This window comes from Eschrichtius robustus, chromosome 12 (assembly GCF_028021215.1).
Source record: "Eschrichtius robustus isolate mEscRob2 chromosome 12, mEscRob2.pri, whole genome shotgun sequence".
Lineage (NCBI taxonomy): Eukaryota > Metazoa > Chordata > Mammalia > Artiodactyla > Eschrichtiidae > Eschrichtius > Eschrichtius robustus.
In genome coordinates, this window is record NC_090835.1 from 54,622,562 (window position 1) to 54,649,821 (window position 27,260).

Here is a 27,260-nt window from a genome sequence, read left to right on the forward strand (position 1 = left end):
CCATTGCTTTTACACAAAAGAAAAGCAAAGCCAATAGGCTTAGAGCAGAGGGGGTTCAAGTTTGTTGGAGCTCCAACAGTTACTCAAGAAGTAACCACTGAACTGTTAAGAAACCAGATTCCCTCCTGGGCCCTGAAGACATGAGAAGCATCTCATTCACAAACTGGTAACAGGAAACACTCTGAGTTTGACAAGCTGCTTTGCAAAGTGCTGAATAAATATAAGTGATTCTATAATTGCCACAAACATCCCCACCAACACCACCATCAAAATCTTGGAAGATTCATGTTTTCAACAGTTTTGAGAGCTCACCAACAGTACATCAAACTAAAAGTATCCTCTGCCGACACAGATGTAGAGAACAAACGTATAGACACGAAGGGGGCAAAGTGGCGGGGTGGGAGGTGGTGGTGGGATGAATTGGGAGATTGGGACTGACATGTATACACTGATGTGTGTAAAATAGATAACTAATAAGAACCTGCTGTATAAAAAAATAAATTAAATTAAATTTTTAAAAAAAAGTATTTTCTGCCTAGTCAGTGCCACAGAAACATTAAGACACAAACTTCTTATTTCGCCTCCTTTTCCCCCATGCATAAAGCAGAGAGGGCATTGCTAATGCATGTCTACATAATTTTATGAAGTCCACCCCAGAATTTCCACAGAGGAGGGTTCAGGGGTGATGACTCAGCTGGAAAGGAGGGGAGACGTGTCTGGAAGCCGTGCTGACCCAGGAAGCACACTAGCGATGGAGTCTAGACAGCAGGGGGCTGTGGAGACCACAGTGATGGAGGTGCTGAGACCTTCCAGGCCTTCTTTGGAGACCCATCCATATTAAGCGCCCATCTAAGGCAGCCTTTCTGCCTAAGTCTCCTGAGCATGTGCTGTTTTACCAGGGCTTTCCCAAAAGTGCAACCAGGAGTCCCCTTGTATGTGGGATGTTTTGCATCAGGCAGGTGGAAGGATGTCTTCAGCCGCTCTCCACTGCCCCAATACCCCTCTATTCAACGGCCCCTTCTCCAGCCATCCCAACACAGGAAATAACCTACGAGTCAGAAAATGAAAGGCAGGACTGGCAAAAAAAAAAAAAACCCAAAAAACAAAACAAAAAAAAACCATCCTAAGTCAGGTGGTACGATTTGCTTTCTGACTTTTCCTGGCCTCTGTGGTCATAACACGTTGAGCCCTCTAAGAGATGCACACAAGAAGATAAATGAATCAAAGGCAGGCTGTGATGGATGGAAAAACAACAGCCCTCCCCACCCACAGACTGCAGCTCCCCTGAACTCACAGAAAATAAAGGCTGAACACACAGAAAACCTCCACTGTAGAGGGCAACTTACACAAATCAGAACGTTCGAGATTTCCCACAAGCCCATGGTTCTCTCACACACCACCACACGTGGCTATAAATAACAAAGCCCTTGACAACACACTTGGGGGAAAGGCAGGCAGTCTAGCAAAAAAAAAAAAAAAAAAAAAAAAAATCTTGTCACCCCCATGTTGCATTTATAAGCACTGTCCCTGGCCTTTAAAAGCAACGAATTCCGAACAGCAACAATCTTTCAGTGACAATGCATGCTGAGTGCCAGGGAAGAATCAGACAGACTGTTCTCCCTCAAAGAGCTTTCCTCCTAGGAAGGGAGTTAAAACACACACACGTCCAGCCACAGGGAGCTTCCCACCAGGGCCGCCCGAGAGGAAGCCAGGCCTGATGGAGAGGCTGTGAAGGGGAGAAATAGGACAAATCCAACTGCAGACCTGAGAGAAGAAGTGGGGTTCGGCCAAGCATTGGCTCAAAGGAACAGAGGTGCTGTAGGGCATGAAGAGAGAATGGGAAAATCGTGGGGAGCAGAGGAGTCACAGGTTAGAAAAGCTGAGTAAAACCAGGGCCTGAGGATGCACGAGGGCAGAAAGGGGGCTGGGGGAGAGGCTGGCACCGTCCAGGCCTCCGGTGATCTAACTTATTCTGGGGCCCTCCTCTGTGTCCTAGGAGCCAGGGATGCAGCCCTGACCTCAAAAAGGAAGCAAGGGTCACGCAATCACCTAGGATCCATGGAGAGGATCCCCAGAAGGCTTCCAGCAGGTCACCTATTCAACGTGACATCTGAGGGGCAGAGTTAACTGATGGCGACGTATTGTGTATTGAAGAGATGAAGGGTGTCCACGGGCAGAAACCAACGAGGAGATCCTTACAGATGACAGAAAACAGGAGTTCAGACTTGCATTGTGGTAGCATAATATAAGAGCAAAAATGCATTTCCTGTAACTATGTTCCTGTTGTAAATAATGTCTGATTAAGAGACTCTAGGTATTAAAATCTGAAAGTTATTCTGATAAGTTGAAGTTGAGATCTGATGAAACAGGAAGCAACATGAGACCAGGTTGCAATGGGAAGTATTTTCTGTCTTTGTTTTTGCCAAGTAAGATGTCAAAAGAAAAAAAAAAAAGTCAGAAAATAAAATTATTTGGAAAAATCAGAAAGTAGTTGTGAGAACCGGTTGTTGCAACTGACAGGGACCCATAATTCTTGAAGACAAAAGTAACTGAGGTGCAAACATGGCCTTATGTTGAGTAAAATACAGAAGCTCATCAGTGAGAAAGCCAGTCATGGGGCTCTCAGAACAGTCTAAAATTAATGTTGAAAGATTCAAGAAAAATTGAGTCCTCACTGAGCACTGACCAAATAACATTCTCAAGACAAAAGAAGAAGATTTTTTTTTTTTTAAATGTTGAAAAGTAGAACCACTTCCTGAAAATCCTGACATTAATTCAGTAATTTATTGGAGACATACTTTGCATACAAGGGAGTGCGACAGATTTTAAGAAATGCCGAGGTGTAATAGCTCCAAACTGATTTAAGGCCTACAGATGTCAAGGTGGTCTGTGATTAAACACCTAAGGAGCAAACATGATGAATGGTGTGAGTTCAGCAGAGAACAGGATTCCTGGGAGCTACACTTGGTGGTCAAGGGACATCGAGCGGAGGAAGCAGCCAAGAAGGATGCTTTGGGAAAAGAGATGGGTTAAAACCCACTCATTAACTGGCTCGCCCTCAGCAAATCTCTCTCCTGCTAGCCTTAGAGCATTACTTACCCCCAGTTAAAATGGGCCCTGTAGCTGAGGAGGAGTCGAAGCACCATCATGAAATGGGCAGCTACCCTTCCTTGAATCCTTCTCTTTCTCAGTGACAGAAACAAGTCTGACCTGACACACTGAAATCTCTGCACTTGACACCCCTGTGGAAAGGTTTTCATGCTGTTACAACAGTGCTTCTCAAACTTCAATGCACACACGAATCACTTGGGGGTCTTGTTAAAATGCAGATTCAATGCCACAGGTCTGGGGAGGGGCCCGACACTCTGCATTTCCCATAACCCTCAGTGACGCTGATCCTGCTGGCGGCTGGACCACCCTTTGAGTAGTAAAGTGCTGGAGCATCTTTAGTGGCTGTTATCAGGGGATGGTAGAAAGGCATCATTTCTGAGCTCAAGATTCGGGCCTCAAGGCATACTCTAAGTCATAAAAAGTAGATGTGAAAAGGAGAATGAGGCTCCTGGAGAGTGAGAAAGGAGAGCCAGCAGGGCTGCAGGAGGAGGGGATGGAAAACAGAAGAGGGCAACAGAGGAAAAGGCTGGCTGGCCCGCTGCTCATTAGAATAAATAGGAGGTGACAAGAAAGAAATTACAAGAAAAAAAGTAAGAGTGCCCAGGGTGTGTTGAGAGTGTTAGAAAGTATTTTAGGAACAATGAACTTCAAGGGATTCCAGAATAGTGAATACAAAATGTTACTCTTGGGTGTTTCTGTCCCTTCTCACATATGGTCTTTCTCTTTTTTTTTTTTTTTTGCCTAATACTCTGGGTTTTAGAGAATAAAACATAAACGTGAGCTGTAGCAACAAGACCGTCATTCAAAGCAATAGTTAGAAGATTCCTCCACTGCTGACTATACAAATGCGATTATAGGACTCACAGTTACTCCCCTGCCTAAAACAGCAGTCTGAAAACTGCCAATGTGGAGCAAATTCTGTCTTTTCTGAGAATATTTTAAGAAAAGAGGTGGAGAAATTTTTGAAAGGCAAGACAAGACTATATTCAGACAAGTTTCCTTTTTTTCCCAAAAAAACACAGACGCTCCTTTAGGGCTTTCTTTCTTTTCCTAGACATAGCGAAGCATTTCATAATTCTCTAACTTAGGAAAACCCTTCACAGACATTCTCACCAGCTCAAAGAAAGGAGAGGATGCAAACACCGTAATTAACCAGAGGGAAATGGTATTCCCACCCAAACCAAGACAGCCTTTCTTCAGCAAGGAGAAAGTGGGAGCTGCAGTAAACATGCCCTTTAGTTAGGATGTCTGCTCAGGCACCTGCACTAGGAACATTCCAAAATAAACGTGGCTTCTTTCTTTTTTAAACAGCAGTTGTCTCCAACAAACTCCAATTGGATGTTTGTGGTATTTGTTAGTTCCAACCTGTGATGACTTTCGATAGTTTTCTATTTTGATTAGCTAAGGATTATGTTTTCTAAGTCAACAACAATGATTTCCTTTACTAACATCCAGAATTAAACATTTTGGAACATAAAAAGGTAACAATCTCATCTAGTTCAATGCTTGTCACTATACACAGAAGAAAAATGAGACCAAAGGAGGTAACCAGGTCCCCCAGACACCTTGATTGCTAGTATGACAGGGTTTAATCTTCACCAGCTGTCTCCGAGGCAGATTCTTAATCTCAAACTAAGGGTCAGAGCTGGATTAGAGCATTCAAGATCAAGGTTTTGTGATCATTACACATTTGCAACTTCTCTTCTGTTTGGTATGGGGCCTCTAAACTAGGAAAATGATGAAGAGGTTAGGGAAAAAAAAACGTTTTGGTTTGGTGATGTAACAATGCAGACCCCAGAGTATTTGGATGGGGTTGGGGGTGAGGAGCACTTTGAATTTATTTTCTAAGCCAACCAGCAAATCCTGCCATTAGGCATGTAGTCAGGTATTGTGGAAGTCGAAGCTTATACATTTCAGGGGCACTCGTTAAGAAAAAGAATATAAAAATTAAGAATAGAAATGTAGGTATGAAAGAGAATAGTTGGAATTTAGAGTGGCAGCTTACACATTACAAATTTTAAGAGGCTGCAGATACCACAAATATAAAAGTTAAAAGAAAACAAATATTTTTATTAATTAACTGCCTGATACACCTCTGAAATATTATTGCTACATTTTTTGGTTACATTCTCTTTGATCACCTCTTCCAATGATATTTCACGATATTCTCTTTAGGGAAAATTTAAAATAATTCAATCTTTCCTCTAGAACTGTTGATCAGAATTTGTAATTTATTCTTGAGATAACTTGGAAGTTTTTTCCAGCTTCATAACTCATTATAAGGAATGTCATATAAATGTTTTGGGAAAACCTCTATGAAGTTGCTTTTCCAGGTGAGCTGTAATATTCAGGGCATCGCAAGATGTCTTAAATATTCTCTACCTTGATAACACTCGTTAACCACATTGCCAGGGCCCCTCCCAGAGCCAGGAGGGGGCCTGCACCAGGGAGAAGCCTTGAGGTTCCAACCACATCATGGTAAATCCACCTTGGCACACCATATATATCCCCCACCTACTTATGCATCCTTGAATTCCCCCAATTCTTCCAAATAAAGTGCCTGTTCTATTCAGAATACCTACTAAATTCCTTGATGGCATAACTATGCCATGATTCAGGCAGGACTGCATCACCTGATGTGTATATTTCATTTTTCCCATCAAGGTCACAAGACAGGCCTAACATTTGACTACCTGGTGTACGGATCAAACGTTATTTTATTTACCTAAACAAATTACATGGGATAACGTATGAAGAACACCAAAGCATTAGAAAAATGTTGGATCTTACCATTATTTCTCTTAACCCCTAGAGTCTCCCAGCACCCACGCTATAATGGAGAAGTGGTTTGTATCAATCGAGGCAGCCTGGTGCAGTAGAGCCTAGCACTTAGGGTCTAGGTCCCCAAACCAGACCATCTCAGGTTCAACCCCAGCCTGATCATTTGCTAATTGAGTGGCTTTAATTTCCCTGATCTCTAGAGGACTTACAATGAGCATTATGAAGTCGACCTTGCAGAGCTGTTTGGAGGTTAAATAACACACGTGAAGTGCTCAGCATGGTCCAGGCAGCAGCAGTTAGTGCAGCTACAATCATTACTATGCATTATCAGGAAACCTGCCCACAAAATCTCTCGAGTGAAGCTTCCTCAAGATAGTAACACCATTCAGAGGGGCATGAGCCACTGTCATCTCCTTCCATAGGAAAGTTCTGCAGAGTTTTAGGATCACCAGCGGTCATCCACAAAGCAGCAGAGTGAATTTCCTGCCACAGCAAATGAATCCTCCATGACGATTTACAACTTTAACAGATAAAGTGGCAAATATTGAAAATACGAACCTGACTCTGTATTTTCCTTCAAAGACACTCATGGTTGTTCTGCCAAGCCCCCAGCTCCCTGCGATGCACAGTTTCCACAATCCTATACCTTGTATAGTATCCTAACAGCTTTTTACTTCTTTATCTGTTCTGATATTCTTGTTTCCTTAAAAAGGCTTGAGAAGGCCATGGATCACTCAAATAAAACATTTACAATAGGAGAAGAAGACGTCCAGATAAGCTGCACCTTGCCTCATGTTCCCAATACCCAGAGAAAATGCAACCAAGGCACTGGGAAATCTTAAAGAAACTGTGTAAGTGAAATCCTGGATAGAACAAGTCAAATGAATACAGCTGAAGTTTCCTGCAGGAAAAGACAAGCCATGAAAAACTGAATTTCCCCAAGGGAATACGACACTATGATTACAGCCAAACTCTTAGCTTTTTCATTAATGAGCAATCTCTCTACTCCGGGGAAAATATGATATAATCAACAATAACTAATTTTGTACCTAACACCTCTGCAAAGGCGTGTTGTTGGTGCAGATCAATCCCCAGTGTTGGAAGACCCAGGGCGGGCGGACAAATGGTGGCCCACAGACCACAGGTCAGAATATTGAAAGTTACAAATCACACTGACAAACTGTTCAATAAAATAGGTTTTATCCTTCTACCTTGATTGACAAATGCACCTCCATAACGTCTTAGAAAAGACCAAGTTCAACTTCAAACTCTTGACCTGCTCAGAGACCAGCCCTGGAACTGGGGAAACACTGTCCCAGACCCGGCCAACAACCTACCTTCCTTTTTCCACTGGCTGCCCCATCCGGCACCAAGAGGGACCTTGTAACATGTAAAACACCCAAGTTTTAACACTCACACACCCCCACACCCCACACATACACAGCTGTCCCTTCACCACCCCTCAGGCCCAAAGACCAGTGGCTACAATGGCCCTCAGGAAGATGGGTCCAAAGGTCCATGTAGGCTGTAAAAGTTGGTCCACGGCCATCCGAGCAGCATATTTTGGGTTTCCAGGTACCTGAAACTGATCTATAAAGGGGAGACTTTGGACTCAGAGGCCCAGGAGTCTCCTCACCCCATAGACAGAGGCTGACCAGAGAACAATAAAAGTAGTGCCCTCTAAATCTCAGAGCAGAGGCTCCTTTTGCCTGTATACTAGGCCTATATTTTAACTGAGCAGAAAAATTGGGGGGGGGGGGGGAATATCTCATCAGAAAGGAGCAAAAATAAAAACGAGCCGCTTATCTTGAGAGCAGGCAGCCTTCCCCAGATACAATCTCACCCATCACATGCAATTGCCCTGAGCTAAGTCCATTCTAATGATCTATAGCTTCAGCCCCGTGAACAAAACACAGACGCTAGGAAACCCTAAAGAGGCCAAGCCGGAGATCCTAAATTGACCACAGGCACGGAGGCAGTTGCTCCATGTTGAGTGCCAAGACCTAAAAAGCTGATTATGGCAAATAAAAGACAGATCCTTTTGGGAGGAGAAGAGTATTAACCACCTACAAGTTTTCTAAAAGTCAAATCATCCCCCTTTGTGATACTGGATAAATTCTACTCTTCAAAATCATCCCCCTTTGTGATACTGGATAAATTCTACTCTTCCCACCCTCCCCAGCAGCTCTTCGAGGACTGTACACAGATGCTGGTCCTACATGCCTGGAATCTGGGGTTGCCAGTATATATCTCTGAAAACAGCGCATGTCCAGCTGCTGTCAGTGGTCAAGGCACAGGTCACCCGCAGTGGGTCCCACCACCATGACGCCATTATCAGACTAGGAACAGCAGAGTTTTCTTGGGCAAAGAGACTCTACCCTATCCTGATTTTCTGCAGGACAATGACAATCAGGTGACAATCAGGAAGGAGGCAGATCATGCAAGCAAAGCAAATCATGATCTCAGGGGCACTGAATGGATATTAGATGGTAAGTTCCCCTTTCTTGAATATGATATCCCTTTACTCACTCCCTAACTTCCATCCCAACACACATACACACAGATACACCAAGGAAAAGGGCCGAGCAGAACACAAGGAAGACAAGGTTAGAAAACACACACACACACACACACAGAGGCAAACGTCAAGTTGCCTTGTGCAGACTCTTATCTTCTCCATTTATAAAATAAAGGTAATGAAAATTATCTTGTCGGTTTCTTCTGAGGATTAAATTAGATAATAATGTCAGGCAGCTGGCTCAGAACAGGTTCTCAAATGTTACTTTTCCCTTCTCCCCACTTGTCCTTGAGATGAGCCAATTTACCTGCTTGGCTTCCCAACCCTCATGACACGCCAGGCAAGAAGGAGAATCATCGTTATCCTGCCTTGGTCAGAAGCCACAAGTAGGTAGGAAGCAACATATTACAAGGGAAAGAAGGAGTGCAAAACAAATGGTGAGCGTTCTTGCTGCTAATACCTATCTGCTAAATCATTTCTACTGAAAATCATGAGTTAATCTGCTGAAGCTGTACAGAAGGCCCCCGAGGGCAGAAGCCAACAAGGTGACAGAGTTATGCTTTTCTGTGGAAATTGGCTAAATAATGCCATGCTGTAGCCAGGAAGGACTTTTCCTCCACACCCTATTTTAAACCGTTTCGGTGGTTTGCATCAGACCTAAATAATAGCCACACTGCTCTTCTGCAGATAGCAGCTGCCCCAGGTCTGCACTTCCCTTAGACCAACTCACTTCACTGCTTATAAACCAAAACAGAAGACCCTGATGAAAAAAGAAACTTCAAAGCTAAGTTTAGATTTCGGCACTTCATTTTTAATGAAAGTCTCCTTTCAACAACCTTCTAGAAAAAAAAAAAAAAGAGAGAAGATTCAGTATTCACTGGCAAATGTCTTTGGTAAGACTTTGAAAAAGTTTTGCAATGGCTTTGACTGCCCTACATGAATTCAAATGTACAGCTAAAGAGGTTGGATGAAAACTTCTAGCAGCTTTCCATCATGTTTGTCAGAAGCTGACATGTTTGTCATCTTTTTCCATAGGTCATCAGAATAAAAGAACCAATAACACAGTATAAAACAGCCAAATTGCCTATTGAGATCAAAGCCAAACTATTCTCAGTTAAGATTTTACCATTCAGACCAAACACCCAACAAATAGTGACTGCCTGGTTGTGGAAATGCTCGACTGACTTGCAGTGCCTCTAGGAGGATGAACGGAGGCTCAGCTCAGCATTTCCTGGGTGCTAAGTGATATGCCAGGCACTGCCAGAGACCCTGGAGACAGAGAAATGAGTGGGACAAACCCAGTGCCTCTGAGAGAATGGGTAAGGGAGTCTCATCAAGAGCTAATTCTGCCTTACTATTGTTAGCAGCGAAAAGAGAGGCCTGTCCCCGGGAGGAGGGAACCTTTAGCTCCACCCAGGGCGTTGAAAGCAGGTTTGCTTAAGAATGACACTTAAGTCAAGTCTTAAAAGATGAATCTAAATTATCCAGGGTAGCAGGAGTTCCAGACAGACAGCAGCTTGAACAAAAGTGAGGTGGCCCAACTGGGGGCCCGGAATTAGGCAGGCACAGAACAGAATAGATCAATGAAAAACACGTTCAGAGGGACAGTGGAGGGAATGGAAGGAAACACTCAACACCCAACAGAGTGGGCTTTTGACAAAGGGGTCTAGAGTCAATAATGCTTCCAAGTACACAGGGTTAAAATATACATCCTTCTCTGGGCCTCAACACCCCCCCCCCCAATATGTTAGACTCAATGGAGGCAAAGACCAGACCTGTCTTATTCACTCAGAATACTGTTTCCAGGTCTGAGCCTCCTGCCTGGCAACAAGTGACATTCTATAGATACTGTTGAGAAGAAAGAAATGGGTAATGGCCACTTTCTGCAATGGCACCAATGAAGTGTCATTCTTAATTGGAAAAATATGGTTAAAAAAAAAGAAAATTTTTAAAGTTGTGTTGATAACTGAAATGGAGACCATGTAGCAGGTATGCCGGCTCCACAGACAGCAATGAGGACTCATCATTTCAAGGTGGGGTGTTACCTTGAAAAAAAGGCAAGGAGGGACTTCCCTGGTGGCGCAGTGGTTAAGAATCTGCCTGCCAATGCAGGGGACACGGGTTTGAGCCCTGGTCCAGGAGGATCTCACATGCCACGGAGCAACTAAGCCCGTGCGCCACAAATACTGAGCCCGTGTGCCACAAATACTGAAGCCCATGCACCTAGAGCCCGTGCTCCACAAGAGAAGCCACCGCAGTGAGAAGCCCGCGCACCGCAACAAAGAGTAGCCCCCGCACTCGCCGCAACTAGAGGAAGCCCGGGCGCAGCAACTAAGACCCAACGTGGTCAAAAATACATACATAAATAAATAAATAAATAAATAAATAAATAAATAAATAAATAAAGGCAAGGAATCCAAAATTTGATGAGTATCTTATAGAAACCATAACTGGTTAAAAATAAATGGCCTAGAGGTAAAAAATGTGCTTTCTGGGAACAAAAGCAAACAGACCAAAGATCAAATTCTGGACCTAGCAGTTTCCAGAACCCTGACAAAATCAGCAGTGATTTGGGGGAAGAAATTTATCCGTACAACACTTTTACCAACATTGAGTCCTCAACAAGGATCTCCTGTTAGGTATTCGAAAAGTAAAAGTTATATTTTTCAGATCTGAAGAGTTGTCAAACATTTAAAGTTTTCCCCCAAAGAGCAATTACTTAATTTTGGGCATTTAGGAAGAGTGAATCTACTCAGTCAAAAACAAAAACTAAAATATCTTTAAGTATGTATCTTAGTGAAGTTTGCTCTTATACTGAAGTCCTTGGCTCACTTGTCAATATACTAAATATAAGATGGATTTTTTAAGTAACCTAAGAGAAGGCTGTGAACAATCTCATGTCCTCTTATCTTACCATGCATTAATATATTTTGAAAAATGTAGTGACAGATTACCAATTACGTTAGGAAAATCCTGAAACCATTTACTTCCATAGAAAATGAAATGCAAGTGGAATTAGGTTTCCCACCTCCATTATAGCTACCTTTGACCTTCAACTATCTTCAAAATGTAATTTCACATGAATACCAATCCAAAATGATTCCTTAGTTCAACCATTTTGTGGCTTTAATTCCATAAAAATATGAAATCTGTGGCTTTTGTAACACTGTTTAAAAGCCCAAATAAAAAGCCAGTTGGCTTTTAAGCTAATTGTTTAAAAGTGTGTATATAGATGAACTGAGATTGACTCATGAACTACTGAGTCTGGAATTTGCAAATCATAAATCTTATCCTCCTAAGCAAAGACTAACAGAATCAGGGCCCGCTAATTTCCTTCTTTCGTAATCTAAAACCAAAGTTTTAACGATTTTTAAGGTACACTGAAAATTAAGGGTGCCGTTTAAAATATTAACAAAATATAACTCAGTTCTTAAGAGTTTGGTATATAATCAGAGAGTCGAACATTCTGGTACTGCAAAGTAAGAAAGCTTCCAAGGATGAAACAATGGAACTTTATTAGACTGTAGAACTCAAATTTGTGTTAGGATTTTTTTGTTTACAATAGTCCTTCCTCATTATCTTGAAAACTCCCATCTCCATGCCACCTTCAGTAAAAAAATATAACTTTTAAAAATTCTCAATCCACTTCAAGAACTGTGAAATGTCCCATGTAGAAACTGGTCCATATTTCTTTTAGACAAGACCAAAGGTAAGTCTGCCTCTGGCCCTTGGTAAACAGAATGTGTGCCTCAGAGTGACGGAGGCTGTCAGATCCTCCACATTTCATCCCAAATCCACACAGGGCATCTCCAAGTTACCAAACAGGAGTAGAGAGACAAAAGATGTTAAAGATGAAGGGAACGTAAAATGATCCAAATCTAACCATGTCCTTTCACAGATGAGGAGACTGAGGCCCAGAAAGGTCCCAAAACTCCAAAGACTCCATTACCAGACCCCAGATGCAGGTTCTCAGTTCTGTAGCAAAGAGCTACAAAATTTCTAACTTCTAAGGTCTCAGGGGTTCGGTACTTTACATAACAAATACTTCAGAGTTCAATTCCTGCATTTTTCTCCCCTCAAAACCTCCTAGACACCAAGATCAGGTGGGCAGGGGGATTTATGATTTTAACCCTTCCGTTTCATTTACACCAAACAATTGCACAGAACCTTCAAGACCGCAAGACGGGGTTGTCCTGCTCCAGGCAACATCTCCAGCACCTAGCACCTAGCAGGCACTCAGTAAATACTCCGCCTTCCACCTGACAAGCCCCACTCCCTGCCGCATCCACGCCAGCCCGCAGTGGAGCGAGACAAGTTTCCTTTGGCAATCGCCCTTCTCCTTGAAACTTTGCTACAGCAACTCCGGGCCAAAAAGCCGGTCCGGGGGCATGTGGCCCTGGGCAAGAGCTGAGGATGGGGGCCCTGCCCTTTAGGGGCACTGGGCGATCCCGGGCCGGGGACCAGGTGTGCCCGCCGCTCGCTCGGAGGCCGCCCGGGCCGCGTCCTGCCTCCGCCGATCACCAACTTCTCAAACTTCCCTTTCCGGGGGTGGGGGTGGCCCGGGACGCAGCGCCCTTCCTGCCCGCACAAAGGGGGCCGGGCGCGCCCCGCGCCCCCGCCGAGACCACTTTCCTAGTCTTTGGAAAGAAAAACGCACCCGTCCCAGCGCAGGGTGCTGGGGCGCGGGCACCGGGGCCACGTCCCGGCTTCCGCCCGCCTCCCGGGCCGACTGTCAAGCGCAGCCCGGCGGGGCGCCGGGAACCCCGGCGCCAAGCCAGGGCGGGGGCCACTCACCCGACTTGGGAACGTGCGGCGGGATCGTGCTGGCGATGCGTGTCCACAGGACGATGTGCAGCGGCCACAGGCCCCCGAGCAGCCCCCGGCCCATGGCAGCCCCCGCCGCTCCGCATAGACCGGCCCGAGCGCGCACGCCGCGCCTCCGCGCCGCGCCCTGCGGACCCGCGCGGGGCAGCGGTGCGGCCAGATGTGGCGCCGCAGAGGGTGGCGGTGGGCGAGGCGCGGGGGGCCCGGCGGCCGAGGGGAGCTGCGCGGGAGGCCGGCCCGGCCGGCGGGTGCGCGCGCGGAGTGTCGTCGGGCCGGGCGCGCGAGTGACTCACGACTTCGCCCGGGCGCCGCGGGGGAAACAGGAAACTCCTCGCCAACAGCTGGGCAGGACCTCTCGCCGCCCCGAGCCTGCTCCCCGTCTCGGCTCCCGGTCCTCGCCCTCCCTCGCAGCTGCCAATCACGTCGCCGGGACCAGCCCCTCCGGGGCTTTGGCAAACTTTCAGCGGCCTCGCGCGTTCCCGCTCCGAAGATTGACTACGGAGCACTAAGTGCACACGTTCCAGAAAGTCACTGAACGCAGAGAGTGTCTGCGCTCTCCAAAGCACCCCCACCAGCATCCTCCCCTTCCCCACAACCCTCTTCGGGCTGTTCCTAAGTGCTTCAGAGCTGGTTTTCAAACTCCAAGTGGCGACCCAAGAGTGGATGCTGAAATCTAAGTTGTGAGCACTTTTTTTTTTTTTTCAAGTAAAGTAGTAAAAGTATTTCCTCATTAAACTTTGTTTCAATTGTGTATGCCTAAACCATCACATTGTAAAATGTTTATTTTACTGTAGGTGGAAGTCCAGAAGTCTGTTCTCAAACTTCAATGTGCTCATGGACCCCCTGAAAATCTTGTTAAAATGCAGATTCTGCTTCAGTACATCTAAGAGGCAGCATTTCTGATAAGCTCTTGGGTGGTGCCTCCCATTTTGAGCCGCCTCTTTCTTCCTGGGGGTGACTCAGTGAGCAATTATAAACGACAAGCCATCCCAGAGTGATAATGGTAATGGGAAATGTTATCTTCAGAATGTATCAGGTATGGCAGAAAGTGTGAAAGTAAAAGTGGCCTGGGAGTCAGCTAAGTGCCAGGGTTTGCCTTCCAACACTGCCTGTGAAGGGACAGAACTCTGAGCCCCTCCCCTGCAAAAGGGGACATCGGTGGGAGCAGAACAGGACGAACTTTCAACTTTCCCTTCTTGCTAAGGTGACCAGGTTTGCCCCCAAACTATCCTGGTGTACATCTGTTTCAAAGTTGAATTATTAACAGAACCCCCTGTCTCCTTCCCATGTGTCTTGGTGGGATATTGACTCATATGCTCATCCTACTTCCAGCCCCCTCAAAGAGTTAGATTCACTATAGCCCTCTCTCTGGTCGGGAGATCTTCCAGCAGGTTACACAATAGACTCCTTTATCTGAGACAAAGCTTGTTTGCAGAGGCAGGTGGCCAGGCTTACTGGGAATAAAGGCAACTAGCTCTCCCTGGAAACCCAACCCCTGAAATCTTCCCTGTCAATCTGAGAGTTCTTTTGCTTGATCCTGGAAGTTAAGTCTTGTCACCATTGTTCCACCCAACACAGAAGCTGACTTTTAGGAAAAGACCACTTCCTAGCTCTTGAATTTAGGATGCAGGAAGTGGGGTGAAATCAGCAAGGTTGGGCATCTTCCTTCCCACCAACCTCCTTGCCAAAGCCACTTGAGCAAAGGAGGAAAGTTGAGTTCAAAATCTGTTTCTCCCCATTTCCTCCACAGGCCCTGCCCATGCCACCGCCACCCCTTGAGCAGGAGTCTCCCAGCCACTCACCCCCAATCAGGGCCATTCTGGGCCTTTTCACTCAATTTCTCAAAACCTAACGAAAGTCAAATTTTCAAAAGGCAAACCTGATTATACCAACCCTTCTATTAAAATCATTTGATGGCTTCCCACTGCTCTTGAGACAGAGGATAGAAATGAGATCCTTGAAGGTGCCTTGAGCCCCTTCTCTCTTGTAACCTTGGGTTTCTCCTCTCCCAATGAGAGGATCTCCACATTCCTAGAATGCACCCCTGTGTTCCTCCCACACAGAGCCTACCCCTTCCCCCGGGGCACACTTCCCTTCCTCTGTCCTTCCTTCCACCCAGCCCTCTCCTGGTCTTCCTTGGGTGAATCATGACTTCCTTGATGGGCAAGCTTTCCCTGACCTCCCTGAATAGACTTTTTTTTTTTTTAAATACATTTATTTATTTATTTATTTATTTATTTTTGGCTGTATTGGGTCTTCGTTGTTGCGTGCGGGCTTTCTCTAGTTGCGGTGAGTGGGGGCTACTCTTCGTTGTGGTGTGCGGGCTTCTCATTGCAGTGGCTTCTCTTGTTGCAGAGCATGGGCTCTAGGCACGCGGGCTCAGTAATTGTGGCTCTCGGGCTCCTGAGCGCAGGCTCAGTAGCTGTGGCTCACGGGCTTAGTTGCTCCGCGGCATGTGGGATCTTCCTGGACCAGGGCTCGAACCCATGTCTCCTGCATTGGCAGGCAGACTCTTAACCACTACACCACCAGGGAAGTCCCTGAATAGACATTTTATTATGGGTCCACTTGGCACCATATGCCTCTCCTTTTTAGCACTTACTACACCTCCTTTCCCTTCTCCCAAATCAAGTCCAAATTTCTTGAGGACAGGAATTATATCTTTTCCTCCATTCACTATTGTATTCCCAGGACCTAGCACAGAATAGGTGTTTAATAGACATATGTTGGATGAATGAACGAATGAGGTAATCAAGATTCAGAAGAAAATTGTACTTAATCATCCTAATTATTTTATAACTCGGGAAAAGGCATTCTATTACCTAACAAACTGAGATATAAACAGGCTAGATTTTAGTCGAGGATGATGTCATACTACTTCCTTTTCTTAAAAATGGAGAAGTCTGTGGTTTTGTTTTGTTTTTCTTTTTTTCTAAATTCACCCAAGTTCCTCTGGACAGTATACATACACTTCCTTACTCCCAGAAACACTGAGGCAAATAAATGCCCAATTGATTCCAAAGGCCTTCTATTCTATATTTATTGCAAAGAACAGATATTTTACATTGTTAGAGGCCAGGTTTGAGGTATTTGATTCCAGGGTGGAATATTTAACTGGTGGTCTCTGTCATCATATATGACTAATGTTGATTTTAATTTTGTTTGCCTTTGATATTTCCAATTTCATCCTCAATCTCCTGTGAAACTGAGAGTCTGACTTTGGCATTGCCAAGTGCAAACTCATCTTTCAAAAAGCATTGAAGTGCAATCAGAGACACGTAAACTCGTGTATACTGCAATTTGACAATCTTACAAATTTGTCAATATGAACTTCCTTTAGGAATTCTCACTGAAAGAGCAGTCTGATACCCTTAAGCCATGGTCTTCACATATAGTTGTATATTTAACTTAATATAATTTTCTGTGTATTCACATAGGCAGTTAAGATACAATCACAAAAACTGGGCCTTTTGCAGATGGAAACAAAAAGATAAAAGTGTGACTCAGGGTTTGAAAAACAAGGAAGGTAATTTTTAAGTTCTCATCAAATTGTAAAACAATAAAAACCAACTGGAATGAAAGTTAAACAGCTGGAATATCTTCGTTTTTCCAGTTTTACAAACTCTGAACAAACACACAGAAAACAACTGGACTGGATCAAAATGTGGTTACTGTAAGCCCTGCATCTCCCGGTTGTGATGAGGCAAGAACTTTTGACTCCCCTGTGCTTTCTGACATATGGCTGTTGAGGTTACTGGCAACTAAAGCAGTGGACAGGGAGATTCCTCTCCATGTGAACTGGTCGTTCTGCATCCTCATCTCTTATCTCTGGGCCAATTTTCCTTCCATTGTGAAGCAGACCAATAGCACTGAGACAACAGTGAACTTGCGAGGGAACGCCCCCCACCTTTCAGGTCATCCGGGATGCTACCTCTTCCAGGAAACATTTTGTGATTCCTCCAGCCTAATGTCATCCCTCCTCCCCCAGGGAGAACCCCAGAAGCATTTAGTTTATTTAACCTATTTTTTAATGTTTGTCCTGTTCTGGCATGGAGTGCATTATCGTTACTCATTTATTTGGGGGAATTCTACCCCACTAATTGTAAAGTCCTTGAAAGCACAGATTGTTTTCTCAACTGTGAACCCCATTCTGTGCCCTGCAGTACTCAACGTATGTTTCTTGTCTTCACTAGAGGGAAAAATGAGAGTCCCTCTCTAATCCATTTCCTTGTTTGCAATTCATCACAGATATTCATAGAAACTGCCACACGTTTACAGAAAGCATGAATAGTTTCCTTTGGAGAAAAGATAACTTTTTTAAATTACAAAAGTAATGTATGTTAACTTTAGGTAGAAAAAATCTGAAATACAGATAAGCCAAAGGCAGAAAATAAAAAGGATCCTTAACCCTATCACCCAAAGATAATCCCTTAACATTTTGGAGCACGTCCTCGTCCTCACAATACTACGTTACTCTTCACCTAAGAAACTGAGGTTTAGAGAGATTAAGTATTTGGCCAAGGTCACAGGGCTAGTAAGGACCAGAGCCAGGGTGTGAATGAGGCCTGTCCAGCTCCAGAGTCTCCACTCTATGATAAACTGATCAGGTGGCTGATGGGCCTGGTCACCCTAGTACTTTGAGATGACTCTGGAATGATCAGACCACCCTTTGCTGTTGCTTCCTCATCTCTTACTCATTAATCAGCCACTGCAGCCCCTTGTCCAGTGGAAAGTCCTTTTGTTTAGCTCACACCTTGTCTGCAACCAGCAAAACTCATGGGCACATTTCAATAGGAAGCTTCCTTGTCTAGTGCCTTGGATACTAGCATGTCACCTCCTTCCTTTGACTGCCATGTTGCTATTGTATCCCCATGGTATGGACTGAACTGTATCCCCCAACATGCACAGGTTGAAGCCCTACCCAACATGACTATATTTGACGGTAGGACCCTGACCCAATGTGACTAACGTCCTTATAAGGAGAGGAAGAGACACCAGGGATGCTGCTGTGAATACACAGAGAAAAAGCCATGTGAACTCACAGCAAGAAGGAGGCCACCTACAAACCAAGAAGAGAGGCCTCCGGAGAAACCAAACCTGCCAATACCCTGACTTTAGACTTCCAGCCTCTAGAACTGTGAGAAGTAGATTTCTGTTGCTTAAGCCACCGAGTCTGTGGTATTTTGCAATGGCAGCCCTAGCAAACCAGCCCACCCCATTTCCTACATGCTTATCCAGATGTTCCTTCTCAGTATCTTTACGGGTTTGTTTTCTTCCACTCATTGGTCAGTGCTAGTTCTTACCAAGTTTGTTCTCTGCCCCTTCTCTCATTCCTCCTGGGGAACACAGCTATTTCTATGGCTTCACTAATCTATGATCATTTCCAAATCTAATTATCAAGCTCTGATTTCTCACCTAAGCTACCATTATTCCAACTGCCTACTCAACTCTCTTCATGGGTGTTCCACTGGTACCACATGCTCATTATTCTAAAATTGGATTCCAGAATACCCGCCCCTTGGTACATTCCTGACATCAAGAAAAGGCTCTATCTTCAATGGGTAACCCAAGGCAGAAACATAAAAATCAGCTAAGAGTTTGCCTCTATTTTACCCTCCAGAACTAACTGGGAATTAGGATCTATCTCTTTACTCTCTAAATATCGCTTGAGTCTGCTCTGTTCTCATCCTCAACACTGACATTATTTTAGTTCTAGCTCCTGTTATTTCATATAGTCTTACGTCAGTTTCCTGATCTTCTTGCCTCTCTAGTCTCACCCCTTCTACTACATCCTTCACTGCTACCAAAATGTTCCCCTCCAAAAATACAAAAATAACAATCACATTTAAAATTATCCAGTGGCTTCCCATTGCCTTCAGGATAGAATGTCAAGCTACTGCCCAGCCATTTATTTAGTCAACCAGCATTTGATTCTCTACTGTGACCCAAATACTCTTTAAGTGCTGAAGATATGAGGACTCAGAAAATGTACTCCTAGCCTTAATTGCAGGGCATTAGGCTGTCCTTATGATCTAATGTGAAACATATATAAGTAAACAAATAATATTAACAAATCTGATAATACAATTATCACAGTAGTGATGAGCTCAGAGTACCACGGGAGAAGGCAGGCAACAGAGGCCATTAACCCAGCCTGAGAATAAGAGAAGGCCCAGGGGAAGAAATGCCTTTTGAGCTGAATCTTGAAGGATGGTCAGGTGAAGGCATGAGGAAGGATGCTACAGGTACACAGATCAGCAGTTTAAAGACAAGACGTGCGAGCTTGGAGTGGGTAAGGAAATGCAAAGGTTTCAGAATGCCTGGAGTATAAATTTGAGGGGATTTTAGATGGAATGTTTTGGCCCCAATTCTGCACCCCTCCCTGAATTCACGCTCTTTGCCTCATGTCTATGTAGTTTCTCCCACTAGAGGCAAAGGGTTCTCATGGTCAAATACTAGCATGGGGTTTGTTATGCGGACAGTAGATGGTAAATATCTAATTTGGATATTTCAGTGTTATCTGAAATTATATACAATTATATAATTGTTCTACAATTTTGGTTATATATGCAGTTACAGAACATGGCCAGCATCGTTACTTGCTTGCACAAAATCTATTCTCCCCTTTCCATACTGCTCTCAGAAGTCCAATTTTGTTTAGGATGTAAATTTAACTACATCTTAGGGAAAGGACCCATCCTTTTAAGGGTAGATATACGATCCAATTCTGCACAAAGAAATATAAGAAGAAATCTGATCGGGGCTTGTGAGAAAGATTTTTTTCTCTACGTGGTTAGAAAGAAGCGACCAAGGAAAGCCACTGTGCCCCTCACTACTTCTGTTTCCTACCTTTGAACATGGTTAGGGGAGGCTGAAACAGAGGAGATGCAATAAACTTTCAACAGTGAGAGGGAAGCCAGAAGTATCAGAGTAGACCCACTGAATCAGTACAGTAACTATCTCCATGCGGACGTTACCTGGGGTAGAAAGTCCTCAAAGACGGCTGCGATCCCTTCCTCCCCTCACCGCACTCACACGTTGCTTCCCGCATCCAGAGGTGGGATGGGATCTATTTTCTATTTTCCCCTCTCCTTGAACGGGCTGGCTTTGTAACTTACTTTCACCAACAGACTATGATGGAAATGACACAGCGCCGGTTCTAGGACTAGTCTCAAAGCGTGACTTCCTCTGTCAGAAACCAGTTACCAGGTAAGAAGTCTACATGCCCTGAGATCTTCGTGCTGTGAGGGAGCCCAAGCTAGCCACATGAAACCACATGGAGAAGGAGACAGCTGGTCAGCCACCAGATACCCCAGCCCCCCGGCTGAAGCACCAAACATGTGAGTAACGAAGCTATCTTGGATGTTCCAGCCCCAGCAAACGCAGAGGGAATAGATTCAGCAAGGTGAGTCCAATCCAGATGGCAGAATCAAGGGACGTAATGAGCTGATACTGCGCAACTCATTAGTTCCAGTCAAAAATCATTTCTAACTAAATACAAAGACGTTCACCGATCATATGGAAAGCGGACGGTGCTCCAGTCACCAATGGCCGCCAACCTGTGTACCAAATATGAACCACATCAACTATCAATTAAGATCTGGAAGGTTTTTCCAATTATCTTGCGAATTTCACAACTGTATGTTTATGCATTTGTTGTCATAAGTAAATAGATATTCATTTGTATTTGTTTACTATATGTCGCAAACACGTAAATGAACCAAAATTTTGAGATCTGATTTTAGCAGTTCTCCATTTTTACACATGAATAAGGCATCTCAAAACCCAAGAGGGACCCAGGATAACTTGAGCTCTGGGAGGCCCTGTTTTTCATGTCAGACTGAAGAGTCTGTATTTTACACTCAAGATGATGACAGACATTGAAGGAGATTTTGATCAGGGGAGGGAGATGATCAGAGATAATCATATAAGATTTTCAAATCAGTGACTGGGAAGTCTGAAAGATACATCTGAGGGCATAAGACTCTGTGAGGAAAAGAAGTGTGAAATAACAACTCTTACCAGAGTCATGACCAGGGATGAAGGGAAATCCTAGATAAGAAAGGTAATGAGGGGCTTCCCTGGTGGCGCAGTGGTTGAGAATCTGCCTGCCAATGCAGGGGACACGGGTTCGAGCCCTGGTCTGGGAAGATCCCATATGCCGCGGAGCACCTGGGCCCGTGAGCCACAGCTGCTGAGCCTGCGCGTCTGGAGCCTGTGCTCTGCAATAGGAGAGGCCGCGATAGTGAGAGGCCCGCGCACCGCGATGAAGAGTGGCCCCCGCTTGCCGCAGCTAGAGGAAGCCCTCGCATAGAAACGAAGACCCAACGCAGCCAAAAATAAATAAATAAGTTTAAAAAAAAAAAAAAGTTCCCATCACAGGAAAAACATTAAAAAAAAAAAAAAAAAAAAAAGAAAGGTAATGAGTTCAGTTTGGAGGGAATTGGTGTCTGAATTGACTTGGACGAACCAAAGGGACTCTTGCGGAAGCAGATCCCCAAGTACCCTACACTTAATAATAACTGTAGCCAACACGTGTTGTCCACACATTCATTATTATGTGACAGATCCTGTTCTGAGTTTTTAACATGAATAACTGCCTTTAGTCCTGACAACAGCCCTATGCAGGTGATACTATTATCATACCCAGTTTACAGGTGGGGATACTGAACCCCAGGGAGGTTAGGTCATGACAGAGCCAGAATTCCAGCCCAGCAAGAGGGCTGCAGAGCCCAGGCTCTCAGCAACTTTGTCATCTACTGCCATCACACCAGCTACCTCCCGGTCTCCCCACTAGACTGTGACATTCTTGAGGCAGGGACTGTGTTTCTCATAGCTTTAGCTTCCTGTGCCTGATCCATATTTGTTGCTTAATAAATACCTGTGAATGAGAGGATGATTCATTGAATAAACTCCATAATATATAATATTCAAGAACTGAGAGTCTGCAGATTGTGAATTTGGGGAATAAAATCTGTGGTGCCCTCAATGCCTGATGACCCAATGAGGCCAGGAATGCTTGTCAAGGGATCTAAACACCAGCATAAACTTCCTCTTAAAATGCTGAAAAATGCTTCCCAAAGTAAAAATGGTACAAATGAGGATAGATTTCACCCAGGGGAAAGGATTTATGTGTTTGACAATTATGTTAATCAGTTTTATCCTAGTAAAACATCCATCTCTAATTCTTAAGTTTTTGAGAAGGTAAAATTAAAACAAAACAGCTTTAAATCTTTTTGTCTAACAATACAGTTGTCTTTGGTATCCACAGGGGATTGGTTCCGGGACCCCCTCAGATACAAAATCCTCAGATGCTCAAGTCCCTTATATAATATGGCTTAATATTTGCTTATAACCTGTGCACATCATCCCTTATACTTTAAATCATATTTAGATTACTTATAATACCTAATATGATGTAAATGCTATGTAAATGGCTGTAAATACAATGTAAATGCTAGGTAAATAGTTGTCCACAGCTCAGGAAAATCAAGTTTTGCTTTTTAGAACTTTCAGGAATTTTTTTTCAAGTCTCTTTCATCTGTGGTTGGTTGAAATCTGTAGATTTGGAACGTGTGGATACAGAGGGCTGACTGTACTTGCTTCCTAAGAAATGCTGGACAACTTCCCTCTCATTTTGACATTATTTTCCAATCTTCAAAATCACTCAACTGAATAGTTACTAACTAAAATACATTGCAAGACTTGAAAGTTGGAAACTTAATCAAACAAAAGTTATTACTTTAATTACAACAAACTGTTCTAACTGTTCATTTCACAAAAGTACAAAATCACTTAACAGTACAGGTTCAATGACTTAAAAAATATAAGTATCCTAAGGTGGATTTATTTAGCTGGTGTCAGAGAAATGATTAGTAACCATTTTAAGAGCTACATTTAATTTGTACTTCAAATTCATGCTATTACACAGCTCAGAGCATAAAACATGCATGTGTGCTAATTAGATTCAATGACTATTTGAGATTTTCTGGTAAACATTTTGTACCCTAGTTAAAGATAAGTATTTGGAGGGTAATGGTAGCTTTTAGGAAGCCCTTATCAAAAGACTGTACCCCCTAAGCAGCTTCTGCCATTATTTAAGCCATCTTTTTTTTTTTTTTTTTTGCTGCACCACATGGCTTGTGGGATCTTAGTTCCCAGGCCCCCAGCAATGGAAGCACAGAGTCCTAACCACTGGATGGCCAGGGAATTCCCAAGCCATCTTTATCTCTGATTAACTCCAGAGGGTTTGTCAATTGACAAAAAGAAGATCAGAAGTGAATTTTCATTGGTGAAATAATTGGTGCTCAGGATATGGAGATTGGCTTAAAGGAGTGGTGCCCTGGACCTCACCCAGTATCCTGTGTTCAGCCACTTTGGGGAGAGTCTGACCCCTGATCTCAGATTAACTGAATTCCACTGCTAGAAAATGGTCACATTTTCCTGGAGTGACCATTTCCTGCAAAATACTTTCAGAATATATGAAAGGACTGAGAGCAAAGTCTTTGCCTTCCCACAGAGGAAGCCAATGCTGATTTGCTGACAAATATTTGTACACGTAGCAGAATTCAGTCTGAGACCCACTTTTATTGTGAAGCGTTACCTGGTAGTGAGGACGTGGCAAGACCTGGAGTTCTGATCCATTTCCAACTTCTCTCATCAACCGAAGGTAACCAAATATTTGTCAATGACAAATTGGTCCGTTCACAGCAGTTCTACAAACACAGAAACTTTAGATTAATGGCTAAGAATGATTGCAGAGAGTATTTGGTAACAAAACACTCGGCCCGAGTGTATCAGGGGTGAAGAATTCATAGTGGGATGCAGTGCTCTTGTGCAATCATTTGCACAAGACTCAGATGTTATTAATTATTAACCTGCTGAATCATTGGGAAAGCATGGGTCACTTGCGCTGCAGGCATTTCAAAGGGCTGCCTCCTTCCTGAAGTTGACAGCAGACTCATTGGTTCTTGTTTAGAGTTGCCAAGGCATATGCTTATCTCCAAGTCATAATAACATTCAACCACCTGCTCTGTGTCCTCATTTCTCACCTAGAGACTATCAGAATGCTACCAGTTCTGTAGGATTTCAGAGGAAGTCGTTCAGAGAGGCTGCCTTTGAAATTTGCCGTTATCATTTTGCCTGCACACCCAGAACAAACTCCTGAAAGACAATTAAAACACTGAGCTCTTTTTCCAGCACTTAATGTTTTACTTGACTGATTTTATAGACACCTTTTATTATGCTCGCCTTTCTTCCATCTCAGCCAACTGCTCCAATGAAACATATTGCTTCTCTTATAGGGAACACCCATAAGACATTTTTCTCCAACTAGAGAAAATGAGATTATCGTTTCACCACAGAACTTTTTAAAGTTTTCAAATCACATCTTCTACATGAATATTTTACAGAAAAATAACAATTCTGTACATAAAATGCTACTTCTGGGCGAAGTGTACAATCTTTAGTCAGACCTCAAAATAAAATTGGGGTAGCATTCGCCAATTTGCCAAGAGTCTCTACACATGTGATCTTATTTCTCATCAAAACCACATGATGCTGGGGGGAGGGATAAATCAGGAGTTTGGGATTAACATACACACACTACGATATGTAAAATAATCAACAAGGACCTACTGTATGGCACAGGAAACTATACTCAGTATCTTGTAATAACCTAAATAGGAAAAAAATTTGAAAAAGAACATAAATATATATGCATAACTGAATCACTCTGCTGTACACCTGAAACTAACACAACGTTGTACATCAACTATACTCCAATATAAGATAAAAATTAACAAACAGAAAAAACAAAGAATAAACCCACATGAGGCAGCATTTCCTTCCTGCTGCGGCCAGGATGGCGATGCCCCTGTTGCGGTGCATTTCCTGGGGCCGGTGGCTTGGGAGCCCAGGCCGGTCAGGGGTCTTGCCCCGGGGCTGTGTAAAGCCCACTTGGGCGCCCAGGGGTTGCTGGCGGTTGCAGAAGGCTCGGGGTCGGTTCAAGGAATTCTCCCCAGAGAGAGAAACGAAGACAGAGCTCCCCCAGCTTTTTGACCGCGGCCTGGCAAGCAGTTTTTCCCCAGGCCACCCACGGCGGCTTCGACCCCGCGGCGGACTGGCTTCCTGTAGGGCACCTGCTGGCGCTTTGGGGCCTCCCTTCCAGCGAGCGCGCACCCACGTGACCACGCTGGTGGGCGGAGCCATGGCGCCCCCGCGAGACCAAAGCTGCGGCACCGCAGAGCACTAGGCGCTGGACGCGGAGCCTGTGTGAAGCGGCGCGCGCGCCTGCTCCGAGGACTAGAGGCTCATCCCCAGCGGCTGGTCATTAATGGGCAGACCTGGGGCAGCTTCATGGTGCTGCACAGCCCCGCCTGGTACCGGAAGCAGCCCCTGGTGGACTTCCTAGCGGCATTGGTCGGCCACTTCCGCATGGGCGCGCGGCTGAACCTCAAGAGCCTCGAAGGCAGGAGTTCGGCCGAGTTTTAATACCAGGTGCTCCAGGCCTCTGATTTCTACTACATGTTCCATCGTTATGGATGCCGGGTCCAGCTGGATGGATCTGATCAACTAAACAATATCATGTCCGAATCTGAGTTCATCCACAAGTTGACTGGAGAAGATGTATTATATTTGGAATCTCTGTTCCTCTAATTACAGCTGGAGCAAAACTGGGAAAGTCTGCTGGCAACGCTGTTTGGCTCATGGTATCGATTTTTTGTCAGGCAGCAAGATGATTGGGTAGAAAGGTCCCTGAAGCTCTTCACTTTTCTGCCCCTTGCAGAGATTGACCACATAATGCAGCTACATGTCAAAGAGCCAGAAAAGCGGGGTCCTCAAAAACGACTTGCTGCATAAGTCACAAAGCTCGTTGAGGAACGAGAAGGGCTGGACTCTGCTAAAAGGTGCACACAAACCCTTTAGCAGCATAGATGCACTGGAGGTCATGTGCGATCGAGGGTTATAAGAGTTGTTGAAAGAAGCTTCGTTTCTGAATTAGTTCTTGACCCTGGAACAAGCATCCTAGATTTGCTGCAAAGTAAATGCCATTCCAGATGGTCCCTGAGGGTATCAGGTGATCACAGAAGGCAGAGTCAGTATAAATCACAGACAAGTAACAAATCCTGAGAGTGTGTTAGTTGTCGGACCACGTATTCTTAAGAATGGCCTTTCGTTACGTAAAATAGGAAAAAGGAATTTCTACATGATAAAATGGCTTCAGCTATGATGAAAAACCCTTCTGATGGTTCAAACTTATGCATCATTCATTCCCAAGACACACGAACTTATACCTTCACTTTTGCAAATCCAAAACAGAGAATGGAGTATGCTCTCGGCCTCACAGTGTGAGTAATTTCATTATTTATATAGGTTGGTTATGTTTGTGGAGTAGTGGGCTCTTTTATTTCCTGATCCATAAACATTAAGGCCTACCATAGAAAAGCATAATTTCCAGGATTAATCTCTTTTAATAATTACACTTCATGAAAAACTAAATGCTGTCTTTCCTATCCTGTCCTTGCTCTTTTGGCGATGAGTAGGAACACTGAAAAAGGGGTACTATAAGGACTTGTGGATACTTTTATATCAGGTGTGTATCTCACTGGATTTTTTTGTTGTTTGGGAAGCAAATACAGTTCTCTGTAAAAAAGGAGAAAAGTTAGAGGAAGCCATCGTTGGCATTAGAAATTGCAGTTGAAATAGTTTTCTTTCTTTCTTTCTTTCTTTCTTTCTTTCTTTCTTTCTTTCTTTTCTTTCTTTCTTTCTTTCTTTCTTTCTTGGCTGTTTTGGGTCTTCCTTGCTGCGGGCTGGCTTTCTCTAGTTGCGGTGAGTGGGGACTACTCTTTGTTGCGGTGCACGGGCTTCTCATTGTGGTGGCTTCTCTTGTTGCGGAGCACGGGCTCTAGGCGCGCCAGCTTCAGTAGTCATGGCACGTGGGCTCAGTAATTGTGGCTCGTGGGCTCTAGAGCGCAGGCTCAGTAGCTGTGGTGCACGGCATGTGGGATCTTCCTGGACCAGGGCT

General features: G+C 44.2%; 1 protein-coding gene and 1 pseudogene across 1 annotated transcript in view; one reads left to right on the top strand and one right to left on the bottom strand.

The window, feature by feature from the left end:
* Positions 1-13,716, bottom strand: part of TGFBR2 (transforming growth factor beta receptor 2) — a 95,562-nt gene extending 81,846 nt beyond the window's left edge. The window contains exon 1 of the mRNA XM_068559412.1: positions 13,205-13,716. Within this exon, the coding sequence (XP_068415513.1) occupies positions 13,205-13,298 (94 nt within the window). The 5' untranslated portion in view covers positions 13,299-13,716. The remainder of the gene's footprint in view (positions 1-13,204) is intronic.
* An 11,381-nt stretch (positions 13,717-25,097) lies between these two features.
* Positions 25,098-26,465, top strand: LOC137774224 (tyrosine--tRNA ligase, mitochondrial pseudogene; annotated as a pseudogene).
* The last annotated feature ends 795 nt before the right edge of the window (positions 26,466-27,260 follow it).